At 43.1% G+C, this 15541-nt stretch overlaps 1 protein-coding gene across 2 annotated transcripts in view; it reads left to right on the forward strand.

Moving 5' to 3' along the window:
• The window catches only part of top2b (DNA topoisomerase II beta), a 74645-nt gene that overhangs the window by 27981 nt on the left and 31123 nt on the right, over window positions 1–15541 (forward strand). For both annotated transcript variants that reach the window (XM_077222535.1, XM_077222536.1), the window contains exons 18-23: window positions 7106–7220; window positions 7384–7505; window positions 7796–7944; window positions 10065–10296; window positions 12151–12285; window positions 12391–12591. In XM_077222535.1, the coding sequence (XP_077078650.1) occupies window positions 7106–7220; window positions 7384–7505; window positions 7796–7944; window positions 10065–10296; window positions 12151–12285; window positions 12391–12591 (954 nt within the window). The remainder of the gene's footprint in view (window positions 1–7105; window positions 7221–7383; window positions 7506–7795; window positions 7945–10064; window positions 10297–12150; window positions 12286–12390; window positions 12592–15541) is intronic.

A 15541-nucleotide genomic window follows, 5' to 3' on the forward strand; every position in this document is an offset into this window, starting at 1 on the left:
AGTCATTGTCGCCAGAAAGGCCGCGTCGAAAAAGTCCTGACGGGCTGAACGTCAGGACTCTGAGGGTGGTCCCCATCGGGAAAAACTTGAGTTCACCGCACAAAAACACGGTGCCCTGTCTTTCTCGATGCCCTCAGGGGTCTGTTCTACTAACCCTGCCTATACAGGGCGTAGAGAGACTCGGCGAGCGTTTTCCCGAGGGACGCTCGCCCCCTCCAAGGAGGGTTGTGGAGTGCTCAGACCAGCTGTTTCCTGCCAGTATGTTACAGGGCGCTGTGTCTGTCACTCGGGATGTTCATCCGGAGGCCAGCCTCGAGAGGCTGGTTCCCTTAGTAGAGTTCCTGGCGGAATGGGTCCCCCACCCAGCAAGGAGTTAGGATACTACTTCATCGAAAAAAAAAAAAAAATCCTGACGTGCTGAACGTCAGGGTTCTGAGGGTGGTCCCTATCGTGAAAGACCTGAGTTCACTGCACAAGAACACGGTGCCCTGTCTTTTCCGATGCCCTCAGTGGTCTGCTCTACTAACCCTGCCTTCACAGGGCGTAGAGAGACTTGGCGAGCGATTTCCCGAGGGACGCTCGCCCCCTCCGAGGAGGGTTGTGGAGTGCCCAGACCAGCTGTTCCCTGCCAGTACGTTACAGGGCGCTGTGTCTGTCACTGGGGATGTTCAAATCAGATCCGAGGACTGGTTTGTCATGATAGATCTAAAGGACGTTTACTTCCATGTATCTATCCTCCCTCAACACAGGAAGTTCCTGGGGTTCGCTTTCGGGGGCGAAGCGTACCAATATCGGATTCTTCCGTTCGGCCTAGCACTGTCACCCCGAACATTCACGAAGTGTACGGATGCTGCTATAGCCCCGCTGAGGTTACAGGGCATCCGCTTTCTGTACTATATAGACGATTGCTTGATTCTAGCTCAATCGGAACAACAGGCGGTTCGGCACCGAGATGTCGTTCTTGCTCATATCAAGTGACTGGGGCTGAGGCTCAACGCCAAAAAGAGTGTTCTTTCTCCATTACAGAGAACCACTTTTCTAGGTGTAGTGTGGGATTCAACGACGATGCAGGCACGATTGTCACCTGCTCGTATTGCTTTGATTCTCGCTGCAGTAGATCAGATCAAGCTAGGCCAGTCATCCACTGTAAAACAGTTCCAGAGACTGCTAGGTCTCATGGCAGCTGCATCCAACGTGATACCTCTTGGCCTCTTGCACATGAGACTGTTACAGTGGTGGCTCAGGACCAAGGGATTCTCCCCGAGGGGAAATCCGCTTCGCATGATCGTGAGTTTGCGACGGTGTCATCACGCCCTGATCATGTGGAAAGATCCTTGGTTTCTGTCCCAAGGCCCTGTGTTAGGAGCTCCTTGTCGTCGCGTTATGCTAATGACAGATGCCTCTCTCACGGGTGGGCTCAGGGTCTGTGGGAGGACCATCATCGTCTGTGGCACTTAAACTGCCTAGAGATGTTGGCGGTGTTTCAGGCTCTGAAACACCTCTTCCCAGACCTAAGGGGCCACCATGTTCTTGTCCAGACAGACAACACATCGGTGGTTTCTTATATCAACCATCAGGGGGGTTTGCGTTCTCGCCCGCTTTACAAACTGGCACGTCAGATCCTTCTATGGTCCCAGGGGAAAATTCTTTCTCTGAGAGCTTTTATCTCCCGGGGTATTTAAATCAGGGGGCAGACATCCTGTTAAGACAGGGGCCGAGGCCCGGGGAATGGAGTCTTCACCCCGAGGTGGTGGAACTCCTATGGAAACATTTCGGTCTTGCCGAGGTAGACCTATTTGCTTCTCGAGAAACATCACACTGCCCGCTGTGGTTCTCTCTCAGCCATCCAGCCCCGCTGGGGTTGGATGCGATGGTACATCCGTGGCCAAGGTCACGCTTGTACGCTTTTCCCTCGATCGCTCTGCTCCCAGGAGTTCTGGAGAGGGTTCGCCGGGACGGGCTCAGTCTCCTGCTAATAGCCCCGTTCTGGTCGGCCCGGGTATGGTTTGCGGACCTAGTGTCTCTCCTCAACGGCTCTCCCCTAGAGATACCGATCAGGAGAGATCTGCTCTCTCAGGCGAGTGGGTCGATCTTTCACCCCCGTCTAGAGCTATGGAGGCTGTGGGCTTGGCCTCTGAGGGGGCCCAGCTCATAGATTCTGGTCTCTCGGCTGAGGTCGTTGAGACCATCCTCCGATCCAGAGCTCCCTCCACGAGGAAGTTATATGCCGCGAGGTGGAAACTTTTCACCTCTTGGTGTGGAGAGCGCCAGCAGGACCCAGTTAACTGCCCGGTTGGTACAGTCCTGGATTTCCTGCAGGACCGTCTCTCCACAGGGTTATCCCACTCCACACTGAAGGTGTATGTGGCGGCCTTAGCTGCTTACCACACCCCTTCAAGTGGAGGTTCCCTCGGGAAACACCCGCTTATGTCTCGCTTCCTTTGTGTCACCTTGAGGCTGAGGCCTGCAGTTCGCACAAGGGTACCAGCTTGGGATCTGGCCGTCATCTTAGAAGGTCTCTCCCTTGCTCCTTTCGAGCCCATCGAGGAAGTTTCGGAAAAGTTTCTTACTCTAAAGACTATCCTTCTTCTCGCTATCTCATCTCTAAAAAGAATTGGAGATATTCAAGCACTTTCGGTGGCTCCCTCGTGCCTGGAATTTGCTCCTGGTTGGTTAAGGCCTTTCTCTTTCCGAGACCAGGTTATGTTCCTAAGGTTCCAACTGTTTCAGTTAGACCTATAGTTCTGCAGGTTTTCTGTCCTCCGCCTTTTCTGACGTCAGACCAGGAGAAAATTAATTTGCTGTGACCAGTTTGGGTTTTGATGCTTACGTCCACAGAGCTGCCCTGTGGAGGAGATCGGAACAAATGTTCGTCTGTTTGGGTCACCTAAGAAAGGGTGTCCTGCATCTAGAAAAAGGATGAGCAAGTGGGTGGTCGAGGCCATCCCACTTGCTTATGGTTCGGCCCATTAGCATTCACTTTGGCTGTAAGGGCTCATTCCACCCGGAGTATGGCTGCTTCTACAGCTCTTCTTTCAGGAGCTTCTCTTCAGGACGTTTGTGATGCGGCAGGCTGGTCCTCACCGCACACTTTCGTTAGATTTTATTCCCTCGATCTTAGCTCCACTCCCGGGGCTCAGGTTCTCTCGTCGGTTTGTGTCTCCTAATGACACACGACGGGGATTTGGTCGTATGGGGATGTGGGTATTGCGTTCCCACTGCGATTTCACGCAGCGGTAGTCCCTGAAGGGGAACGTCCCGGGTTACGTATGTAACCCTAGTTCCCCGAAGGGACGGACGCTGCGTGTCCTGCCATACTCTCGGCATCCCCTTGGGTCGCTGCTTCAGTAACTTTTAAGCTGGCGTGTTGTGTACTCAGGGGATATTTATAGCTTCCTGGTCGATGACGTCACTCGCCGTACGCTCATTCTCTCCATTGACTGATTTCATTCATGCTTCAGACGCGTCACGCTGAGGGCGTTCCCACTGCGATTTCACGCAGCGTCCGTCCCTTCGGGGAACTAGGGTTACATACGTAACCCGGGACGTTTCCATTTCAATGTACATAGTTTTCTCGTGGAAGGAGCTCTGGATTGAAGGACGGTCTCAACGACCTCAGTCGAGAGACCGGATTCTATGAGCTGGGCCCCCTCAGAGGCCAAGCCCACCGTTTCCACAACTCCGTTTAACCCCTTTCTATTATGTGCAGGACCCATAGAGAAATATTTGGCAGAAGTTTCCACGCTGCCAGAAATTCCGATAAGGGAACCAGTCTCTCGAGACTGGCCTCTGGATTTGATTGAACAATCATTTCGGTGCCCTGAAGCGGCGAACCGGCAGGGAACAACCGAACTGACCGTTCTACAACCCTCCTCAGAGGATTGCACAGGGACGCTGACACCTCGGCGACCTGAAGCGGCGAACCGGCAGGGAACAACCGAACTGGCAGCGCTGCGACCCTCCTCAGAGAGTCGCACCCCAGAGGGCGCCGTTAGGAGAAACGATTTCTCAAAACTGTCCCTCTTTTTTTTTTTTTTTTTTTTTTTTTCATTCGACAGGACTTCTTGTCTAAGCTTTATTAGAGATGACGACAGTCCTCAGATCTTGCCTACCTCTAACTAGCTTAGTTCCTACGACCCTCCTCGGAGGATCGTAGGAAAAAGCAGGCACCTCAGCACCCTGAAACGGCGAAACGGCAGGGAGACCGAACTGACTGCTCTACGACCCTCCTCGGAGGATCGTATGGGGACGCTGACACCTCGGTGCCCTGAACGGCGAACCGGCAGGGAACAACCGAACTGGCAGCGCTGCGACCCTCCTCAGAGAGTCGCACCCCAGAGGGCGCCGAGGAGAAACGATTTCTCAAAACCGTCCCTACCCCGGAGGGGACCACCCTTAGAAGCCTGATAGCCTCGGCATTCAGGTCTTCTTCTTTGCACTCTATGCCAGTTTCAGGAACATAGATTGGTGAGGAAGAAACCTCTGGAACGCCGCTGAAAGGTTTAGTTTTCTTGAAAGCGGAGCGTCCAGAAGAACAGACATTTATCTTTCTTTTTCTTTATTTTTATATCAGAAAAACGTATACATATAAACATATATATATATATTCTCGAATAGAGTCAATGCTGACATCCCCACATTCATCTATGTCCTTAAATACTTTACCCACCAGTACTGCCTAATAAAATGTATTTATTATTAAAGATGGCTGGTGGGTTAAAAATGATGACGCCGACGCGGGAGAGAGAAAGCTCGCAAGCGTCTCTATAATCCAAGGCACTGTCATACCATGATACTTAATACCCATAACATTACTCTAGTTAGACATTTGGGTATTAAACACATAAAATAGAAACCGGTTTATTCCACGATCTCGACACCTCAGTGTGGAGATAGGGAAAAACCAGTAATCCCCGACGAGCAGGCTGAGATACAGAGTTTTCCTGTTTTTTTTTTTGTTTTTTTAGATATATTTCATCTAATAAACTCTTTTTATTTTCACTCTCATAATGTTCAGCTGTCCAGTAAATATTTAACTAGCAACAGCATTAGAAAAACCTCCTTTTAAAAGCTCCTCTTTATTCAACAGAGTTATGAGCTGCCTATTTATTGAAAAATCAAACATCTGCCTTTTTCTTAATATTTTTATTTGTTTTGTTCACTTTTTCTTAACAAAACACTAACGATACCAATTCCTCGGAACTGGAAATCGCAGCACACTGGATCTGCAGGTGAAAGCTGAGATAGGGCGGGGCCCGTCCCAACCCACGCTGTCAGATCCGTTTTCGAACCCCAAATGCGAGTCGCCGCCGTGTCTAGGCAACAGCGGGACCCACGCGGGGAGCGCGAACCGTACCGTCCTCCTCAAAGAACGATCGGCGAGAGCGGAGCGTCTTCATAGATAGACTCATACAATGCTCACAATCAGCCCCCGCGAGGACTGACTGAGCATGCTCCACTCCCAAACAAGCAACACAAAGCTGATGTGTGTGTCCCCACCCTTATATAACGAGGGCAGGGAACAACACACCGTCTATAATCTTGCTTGCTCGCCATAATAATGATAGATATATTGGGCTTGACAGATAACAATAAATAGACAAGGACAGATATACAGAGAGCGCTTGCTGAAGGTATAGAAGCTGTCGCGGTCTGATTTCAGGGCTGCTTTATAGTTTCCTGGTCTATGACCTCACCTATGTCGTAGTGGGCTTCCATTGGACTGATTTTACACGTGCTTCACGACGTAATCACGCAGAGCGTTCCCATCGCGTCTCAAACGCAGCTCGAGTTCCCTTGAAAGGGAATCTTTTTTTTCCAGAATTAAGCAATAGAAAATTACTAGTCATCCAAATTTTTATATCAGCTATTCATTCCGTTAATTAATTAGACTTGTCACTACACCAGATTGTTATCAATTGAACACAACCTTACAGGTTTCATAATTCTCACTATTAATGCGTATGGTAGTAGAGGGTTAATAACCACTACTTGCAAGTACTAAAAGTATATCCAACTTTTTTCACATACATACGGTCCACTCACATAAAGCGATATATACTCTACAGCAAATCTGACACAGACACTGAGAAAAAAGTGTGAAAACTCTTCTAATGTGCTTGTGCCCATGACCCTACTGAACATCTGAACACAAACAACGATCAAATAAATGCACATTGATGGATCTTCTTTCGCCTGTTCTCCAAAATGTAATCAAATATATGTTTGTAACCTGTGTAACCTGGTTTACTGTATCTAAGCAAAGGCATTCGTTTTCAAGAGAAACAGGTCGCCGCCACTGCACAATACACACAAATTGCAGGTTCTGGGTGTTCATTTCGTTCTCTGTGCACAATGGTAGCTTATTTAATGTATAAATTAAGGTATGTCCAAAAAAAACTGGTAATATTATATTTTGTAGTAATGGTAATTGTGTGCTTTTAGCGTAATAATCTGTTTGGTTGTAAAAAAAAAAGATCTGTATAAAATTAAATTGAATGTAACTATACCTGTGGAATCGTTCACAGATAAGTAGATGTTCAGCTGATAAAGATCTTCATCACTGTCAAACAATAGGATGCATCTGCAGATTTGTTTCAATTGACTGAATATAGGGAACTGAACAAATAATTCAAACTGATTCATGAACCCAATTTAGACAGTTTTGCCAACTTGTTTGATCAAGTCTTTAAACAGAATCGACTCAAACGAGTGATTAATTTGTGAATGGGGCATAGCTCATTAAAATATGGGGCACTAAAATAAATTAATAAGAGGAGTGTTGCCCAGCGTAACAAAGTAAAAGTACAGGGTTTTTTATTTTATTTTAAATGTACTCAAGTTAAAAAAACAACAACCCACATTTAAATATAAAAGTACAAATTTTCCCCAAAAAAGTACATGTAACGGAGTAAATATGGTTCGCTAGTACTTACCTCTGATATTACACATTTTTACGCATTACACATCCCCATCCCTACTAACTACATAAGGCCAATACAAACTTAAAAATGTCAAGACTTTTTCAAGCTGTTTAAAACTCACTACTGTTAAAAAATTAATACATTTCTGATCTTTCATTGTGCACATCTTTTTCTTTTCACAGCAATACTTGTACGGCACAACAACACGACACCTGTCCTACAATGACTTCATCAATAAAGAACTCATCCTCTTCTCCAATTCTGACAATGAGCGTTCTATTCCATCGCTTGTTGATGGTGTGTATCTTGATTTACGTTTTGTAACATGTTAAACTCTGGATTTCTCTTCTTAGCTGAGTAAATAAATGTTGTTGTTTTTTTTGTGTGTGGAATAATTGCAGTTCTGATTATGTTTGACCGAAGTAATAATGTAGATGTGACTTTCATCTGTTGTATACAGGACTGAAGCCAGGTCAGAGGAAGGTGTTGTTCACCTGTTTGAAGAGGAATGATAAAAGGGAGGTTAAGGTGGCCCAACTGGCCGGATCCGTGGCTGAGATGTCTGCATACCATCACGGTGAAGTTAGTAGCAAACATTTATTTTCCTTTCTTCTTTAATTTGTTCTGGGTCATTATCAGTGCAATGATTTACTGGTTTTCTTGATGCATTGATTAAAATGTGATTCATATGCATTAGCCTTGGAATATGTATTTTAAAACTTGAATTGCTTATTAAAAAAAAAAAAAAAATCAAGATATTATAATGTTGAAAATGACCAGGTATCAAGTGTACACTTATTTATTGGAATAAATATGAAATTGAACGAATTAAAGATTTATTTTTTTTACAAGAAATGCTGTCTTTTATGCAGCAAGCCCTGATGATGACTATCGTGAATTTGGCCCAGAACTTTGTGGGCAGCAACAATGTCAACATCCTTCAGCCTCTTGGCCAGTTTGGTACCCGTATCAATGGCGGTAAAGATGCTGCCAGTCCTCGTTACATCTTCACTATGCTTAGGTAAGATTTTTTATTTATTTTGATATAGTAATTTGTGAAGTGAGTGCTCAGACCATGTATAATGGAGCATTTCTAATAATGATTAGATTTTAGAAATGTTGAGATCTTCATGATGATGCTTTTTAAGGCTGCAACTAGTGCTGCACGATTAATCGTATCGCAGTCGCAATCGCGATGTCAAGCCAATGTGATTATATGACGCAAAATGCTGCGATTTTATATGAAATAAACAAATTGGGGCTATTAACGCAATTAACGCAGTATCTGTTATTTTTGTCATCCTTTGGCTAGTGTTATATGATCCCGCTCTTATTTGTGCGAATGCTTTTGAACCATTCATGCGCGACAAGACAAAAGAGAGCACGCTGCCTGTGAATGTCCTGACTGTGACGCAAAAAAGACGCGCGACAGTATCATGCGTGCGCACAAGACAGCACACCAGAATACAGTTCTCTTTCGCGCTTGAAAGAACAATAACACACACAATTATGCCAAAATGTCGTTTTGTCGAGTATCTTCGTAACATAAGAGCATTCTTATGATGGACGTAAAGAGCTGTGAGAGAATGAGGCGCGTGTGAGATGCGTGTCCCTGTCAGCAGCAGCTGGTCTTAAAGGGACAGTAAACAGTAGCCACTAATTATCTGTCAGTAAAGTTAATCAAAGAACAAAGGAAATAGAGAAAATTACTCAATGCTCTTGACTAAAGAGCTTTTGTAGCTTTAATAAGGATTAGTCTATATATATAATTTATAATTTATGCAGCACCTGTTTGATAACTTTATTTAATTTCTGTAGATGTCCTACCTGTTAGACAGGAAGGGCACAGGTAAATATGACATTTATTATGGGTTTATATCAGGATTGTTTGAAGTTCACTGAAATTAAAAGCTGTTATATTTTTTGAAGCCTAAAAAATGTTTTAAAAAATGTATAGCTTTCAATTGTAACAGAATCACTGTAATGTTGGACGGCTATAATTAATGTTTAAAATGGGGAGGGGCTTCATTTTTATCCAGACATCAATAGCTTATTGATCATTATAGGTGTTATTAATCATTTAGTTGTTGTTGCTAGTTTGAGTTGAGAAATACACATTTCAGAATTATCACCAATCTGTGTGTACATTTTGCTTTAGAACCAAGCAAGTTGACTCATGAAACCATTTGTTTATTATATCGCTATCGCAATCGCAATATTAACCTCAATAATCGCAATATGACATTTTCCCCAAATCGTGCAGCCCTAGATGCAACTAACGTTTATTTTGATAATTGATTTTTCTGTCAATTATTTATTTGATTAATCAGATGAAAAAAAACAGTAATAAAAATTTGTACTCTAAATCCATTATTAAAAATGGATTGTACTCCAAACAATGTGCTATTTGAAGGCTATGAAAACAAATATAGTGAATATGTGAGCAATATCACACGGGTATCAGTACGGCTGGAATTCGGCCGTAGGTAATCACAGCATGCTGATATACAGCCATACCACGAGCCTACGAGTGTGATATTGCATTTATACAACAGTTCTACGGCACAAGGGAGTAAATAAATAAGAAACAACAATGGAGTGTCTTCGCCTCCTTTTCTAATTCTAGAATACAAGAACCAGTAATGAGGTCGTATTTGTTGTATTATGTAGAGTAGAATATTATGAGAGAGAGATTGACTAAATGAGTGTATTACCTGCATTTGATATAGCATTCATTCTTCAGGTCGATGTTCATAATATTATAACCAAAAAATCAGTTTGGATATCCGCTGAGGAAAGCGATATGTTCGTCTTTGTCCTTCACATGACAGGGCTAAAACAACTTCCATATCACGTTACTTTCTCAATACCAAATACGGCATATTATTTATAGAAAATAATATTTATTGAACAACAATATTTAAATGGGGTACAGGGTACTTATGCAATTAATTAATAATCAAATCAGTCAAATGATCATTATCGATTATTATCAATTTTATTTGATCGATTAGTTTTGGCAGCCCTTTGCAATGTTTCATTACATTAATTCATCCTGCTAGCATATAGTTTGACATATTTTGGTTAATAACTCTGTCTTCAAATACACACACCAAAATCAGTTTTTCTCTTTTCACACAGTCCATTGGCCAAGCTGCTGTTTCCTGCTGTGGACTCCAGCCTGCTGAAGTTTTTGTATGATGACAACCAGAAGGTGGAGCCAGAGTGGTACATACCCATAATTCCCTTGGTACTGGTAAACGGAGCTGAGGGTATCGGGACTGGCTGGGCATGCAAGATCCCCAACTATGACCCGCGAGAGATTGTCAACAACATCAGCCGTATGCTCAACCACCAGGACCCTCTACCCATGGTAACACCTTATCCTCGCTCTTTTACTGATTTAATGGAAATGTGACAGCATCAAATTTTCATATAATGATTTTCGCTGAAACTTTCCTCACAGTATCCACTATAATTTTAACTTAAGAGCGGGAGTGGCCATATGTGACTTGTGTGTAAGGCTTCCGCTTTTAGCTATTTTAGTCGTACAGAAACTATTTGTTATGCTTCTTAATATTGTACACTTAATTAGTAAAGGAATTTGGCCTAATTTGCAGAGGTGAACTGCAAGTGCCATTCTGTCCATGTCCAATGTATAACCAAAGAAAAAAAAAAGTGAAGGGACCAGTGTTTTCAATTTTGTAGCATGTTTGTGTCTTGAGACCTTATCTAGCTACAGTGATTAACAGCTGCCACTACTGCTTATACAGTCATATAACACCATATACCAGGGGTATTCAATTAAAGTTCCAAGAGGTCCGGTCTCTATATTTCCTTCCCAGCGAAGGTCCGGACAATACTTTTTTGGAACAGTTATACGTTTCCATAGGGGCAGCTGTAGAACTCTGTAAAAGAAAAAAATCCTAAACACTCAAAATAGTCATCAAAGATGAGATACCCCAAAAAATTTAATATTTCTCCCAACTGGACATGAATATAAAAGGTTAGATCAGATGTTTTTATTAGGCTCTTTTTTTTTTTTTTGCTCATCATGAGCACAAAATAAAGTTAACTAGTAATTTCAGATTTTTTTGTCTTCTCTTTCCGTCTCTAAATGATTTTTCAATTAATCATGCTAAATATCGGGGAGAAAACGTCTAAAGGTGCCACACATTAACTTAGCTGTCACAAACCCGGTTTAGTTAAACGGTCGGAGTCATCTGTATGACAGATACAAATTTTTGTATTTGCTGAATTCTCGTTTTCTGCAGCATTTTTGCAAAAGTATCTTTTTTTCTTCTCACCGTGTTTCTGCTGTTGTTAAAATAACCGCGTCATCTGCAGCTCTTAATGCTGGGCTTTATGTCTTTATCGGGAGAAAGCAACGCGGATGGAGCGGAATCTATTACTGAACATGCATCTCAGGACTTTGTTTGTGATAATTGACTGTCTTGTGTAGTGTAGTACTATTTTATAATAGAACCAGCGGTCAATGTAACCTCTGTAAAAAAACAATGTTTAAATAATAAGCTGATGGTTCTTTTCATGTTCAATGAATATTTTCTGTAGCTTCATTTAATTTCCGGGTTCATTCTGTCATTTACCATCTACCCATTTATGTGTATTTGTTTGTATGTTTGTTATGTGTTTGTGATTTTGTTAATAAAACTTATTTTACGATCTTAATCTTGTTACTTGCTCTAAGCGCTGTACATGCTAAGAAAGAATTATTTTTCTGTGGCCATAAAAGATACCCTTTTCTTAGAATAAATAAATAATCAAAAGAGTTTGTTGGACGAACTGATTAATTGATTGTAATATTAATTTAGCTACATCAAGTTAATCCAATTAACTGACCCAAATATTCATAATTAGTTATTATTAATATTTCCAAACTTTGAGCTAATCCGTTACAAGGGCTTGAATGAAGTGCGTTTGGCTCTACATTTAAATATTAGAGGATGTTACGCTGAAAGATCATTATCGTAAACAACCCTGATCGCTTGTGGTGTGTACCACTCCGATGTTTTGACACGCTGCTCACTTTAAACTATAGAAACAGTAAATGGCGCAATTATGTCCTCCGGTCCGGATAGAATTAAGGTCCGCCATTTGAATATCACTGCCATATACCATATCTTCTGACAGATGGAGGAATCATCAAACTCAAGACTAGATTAAGTTAAGACTACTCATTCTGTGCCTCTCTTTATGCTTTTCTTAGCTGCCCAGCTACAAGAACTTTAAAGGTATCATTCATGAGCTGGGACAGAACCAATATTTGGTCAGTGGAGAAGTGTCCGTCCTGGACAAAAATACCATTGAGATTATTGAACTTCCTGTTCGCACCTGGACTCAGGTAAGGTCCCTGGTAGAAGTCTCGATTTTATGACATTAGATCTATTTATTGGAATACCGTGTGCTAGTGATGCCAAAAATTACATGTTTTTTTTCTCTCTCTCAGGCGTATAAGGAGTCGGTTCTTGAGCCCATGCTCCAAGGGACAGATAAAACTCCTCCTCTGATCAACGACTATAAGGAATACCACACTGACACCACAGTGAAGTTCGTGGTGCGCATGACAGAGGAAAAGCTGGCACAGGCAGAGGCAGCCGGCCTTCACAAAGTCTTCAAATTGCAGTCGTCCCTCACCTGCAACTCCATGGTAAAGACCTTCCCTCCTGAACAGTTTCACACCTTGATTAATTAAGTCAGAAACATTCTCTACGCTGGTACACAGGTTTCGGTGCTTTGTTTGATGGCTGTGTATGGTCCTGCTGTACATACTTGATGTGCAGTCTTGCATTATTGCAGTAACAATTTCTGTACTCAAGGGTCTGATACCCCTGTTACCTGTTAAAAAAAAAAATATATATATATATACATATTAAAAAAAATCTAACCTTTCATTGAAGTAAGACAATTGAAAGTGGGGGAAAAATCAAAATATGAAATAAATGTTTTTCTCCAAAACGCGTTGGCATCAATTAATGACATCCCCAGAATTTTTAATGAGTAAAATGTCTCTGAAGTACAGTCAAACCAAAATTTATTCAGACACCTTCAACATTTCTCACATTATCACAGTTTATTCGTTATAGTTTAGAAAATGGTAATACAATATGACAAGAACTTTAAATTTAAGGACATAATTAGATAATACCAATTTAGGTCAACCAATTACCAAGCATCGCTTAATTTTGTGTAGTCTGTGGTGTAAAAAGGTCGCATTAGCAATTAAAGAAAAAAGTAAAACATGGTCAGGTCAAAGTGTCTGAATAATTTTTGGTCCCATATTTTTTATAAATTTTACTGTTAGTCCACTGTATGAATAATTTTTTTGGTATGATATGTCACAGTTTACTTTATTTTGCTATCCATAAATGAACTATAGTGTCCTGTACCCACTAGTAAAAAAATATAAAAAATTATATCTGGTGTCGGAATAATTTTTGGTTTGACTGTATATTCCCATTAATATTTACCTTGTTTTAGCACACCAGGGTGACTAGGAACATGCAATTATCTAGCTATGACTTCTTGTTTCACAGGAGTTTAAATATGAGGAAACACAAAGGCCAAAATCTGTTTTTTTTTTTTTTTTTTTTTACTATTTTTTATCCATCACAATGGGTAAAACCAAAGAATATAGTTCTGATGTGCAGCAAAAGATTGTTGAGCTTCACAAAATAGAATGTGGCTGTAAGAATTCCCATTTCTACCATCAGGGCAATAATTAAGATTCCCTTTCGAGGGAACTCGCGATGCGTCACTTGACGCTTTGGGAACGCCCCCAGCGTGCATCCGTCTGAGCATCAATGTCAACTAGTCCAATGGAAAGAATGAGCGTCACGGGCGGGTGACGTCATGACCAGGAAGGGATAAAGGCTCACCCGGTGAAACGCGGCATTAGCTTCTGTGTCTCAGCAAGCGATCTGTGTCATTTTGTCTCTGTCTATTTACTGTTGTCTGTTGCGGAAAAGGATGGAAACTAAGCAAGTGTACAAACAGTGTGTTTCTCCCTGCCCGCGTTATTTAACGGGTGGGGACACACACGAGCTTTGTGTCGTTTGTTTGGGAGTGGAGCATGCGGTCTCAGCCTTCGAGGGGGCTGAGTGCCAGCATTGTGAGATGTTACCGCTTCGCATTCTCCGCTCTCGCCTGTCACTCTTTGATAAAGTGAGTGGGCAGGCTCGCGATCCACAGGGATCAGGACCCGCGTCTGCTGAGGCGGCGCGGAGAATGCATTCCTGGGGATCGCAAAAGGATCTTTCGGAGGGGTTGGAGACGGGTCCGAGGGCTCTTTCTCCTTCCTTACCCGAGAGATCCAGTGCTCTCTCCCCGGTGTCGGAAGCACGCTCTGCGGTTTCTTTCGCCCGGGGAGAGAGCCCTCCATTACTTTGTTGCTCTTCCTCCGAGGAGGTTGATGTGATGAGTGTGGAGAGTGTAAGCACACACATGGGGGAAAGGGATTCACAATTTATTTCCCCAGCATATGATGAGCTGGTGGATGTTATGTCGCGGGCTGTAGAGAAATTAAATATTGAATGGCCATCTGAGAATAAGGGCGCTCGTCCTAAAAGCAAATTAGATGAGCGCTTTTTATCTTCCACCACATTATCTCCACCACGAGGGCTTCCATTTTTTCCCGATTTGCACAATGAGATTTCTAAATCGTGGAATAAACCATACTCATCACGTCTTTTCAGCCCTCATGTTAACACTTATTCGAGAATAAGAGGGCTGAAAGAGTATGGTTATGAGGCGATGCCCCAGGCGGAAGAGAATTTAGCCAGTTATCTTTCCCCTGGTCCCGCATCGTCTCTGAAAGCCTCGGCTTTGCCCACTAGACCGCTTAAAGCCACTTCGGTGTTAGTGGGCAAAGCTTATACGGCAGCAGGTCAAGCTGGAGCATGTCTGCATACTATGGCAGTGCTCCAGGCTTATCAAGCTGACCTGCTGGGGGATCTGGATAGTAGTGAGGGAGTCAGTCATGACGATATTCGTGAACTTCGTCGGGCTACCGATCTTTCTCTCAGGGCTACTAAGGAGACCGCCAGAGCAATTGGGCGGTCTATGGCAGCCTTGGTAGCTGCTGAGAGACATTTATGGTTAAACCTGTCTGAAATTAAAGAAAAAGATCAAGCTTTTTTATTAGATGCTCCGCTTGATCCTTCTGGTCTCTTCGGCGACGCAGTCCATGCGGTCGTCGAGAGATTTCAGGAGTCAAAAAAACAAGCGGACGTTTTTAAAAAGTTTATCCCTCGCCGGGTCCAGCCCCCTGGGGCTGCTGGGCGTGAGCAGCCCCAGCCGTCGAGCTCATCATATCGTGTGCATCAGAAAGAGAGTGTTGCATCTCGTGCACCTCCACGTAGAGACTGGAGACAGACGCAACCCTCTCAACCGAAGTCTTCTAAGTCGAAGCCGGATCTGAGGACCGTACTTCAGGCGAAGAAGACTTCGGTTAAAAAAAAAAGGTCCTGATGTTCATGCATCAGGCCTGTGAGGACAGCCCCGACCGAAGTGGAGCGGTGTACACCTCATTTTACGGTGCCCGTTCCATTTCGGGGTCCTCACGAGACCGTTCTGCCAACCCTGCCACCCTCGGTGCTTCA

The sequence above is a fragment of the Siphateles boraxobius genome, unplaced genomic scaffold, assembly GCF_051911475.1.
Source record: "Siphateles boraxobius isolate OS27281-9 unplaced genomic scaffold, OSU_SipBor_1 89, whole genome shotgun sequence".
In the NCBI taxonomy this organism is placed as follows: domain Eukaryota; kingdom Metazoa; phylum Chordata; class Actinopteri; order Cypriniformes; family Leuciscidae; genus Siphateles; species Siphateles boraxobius.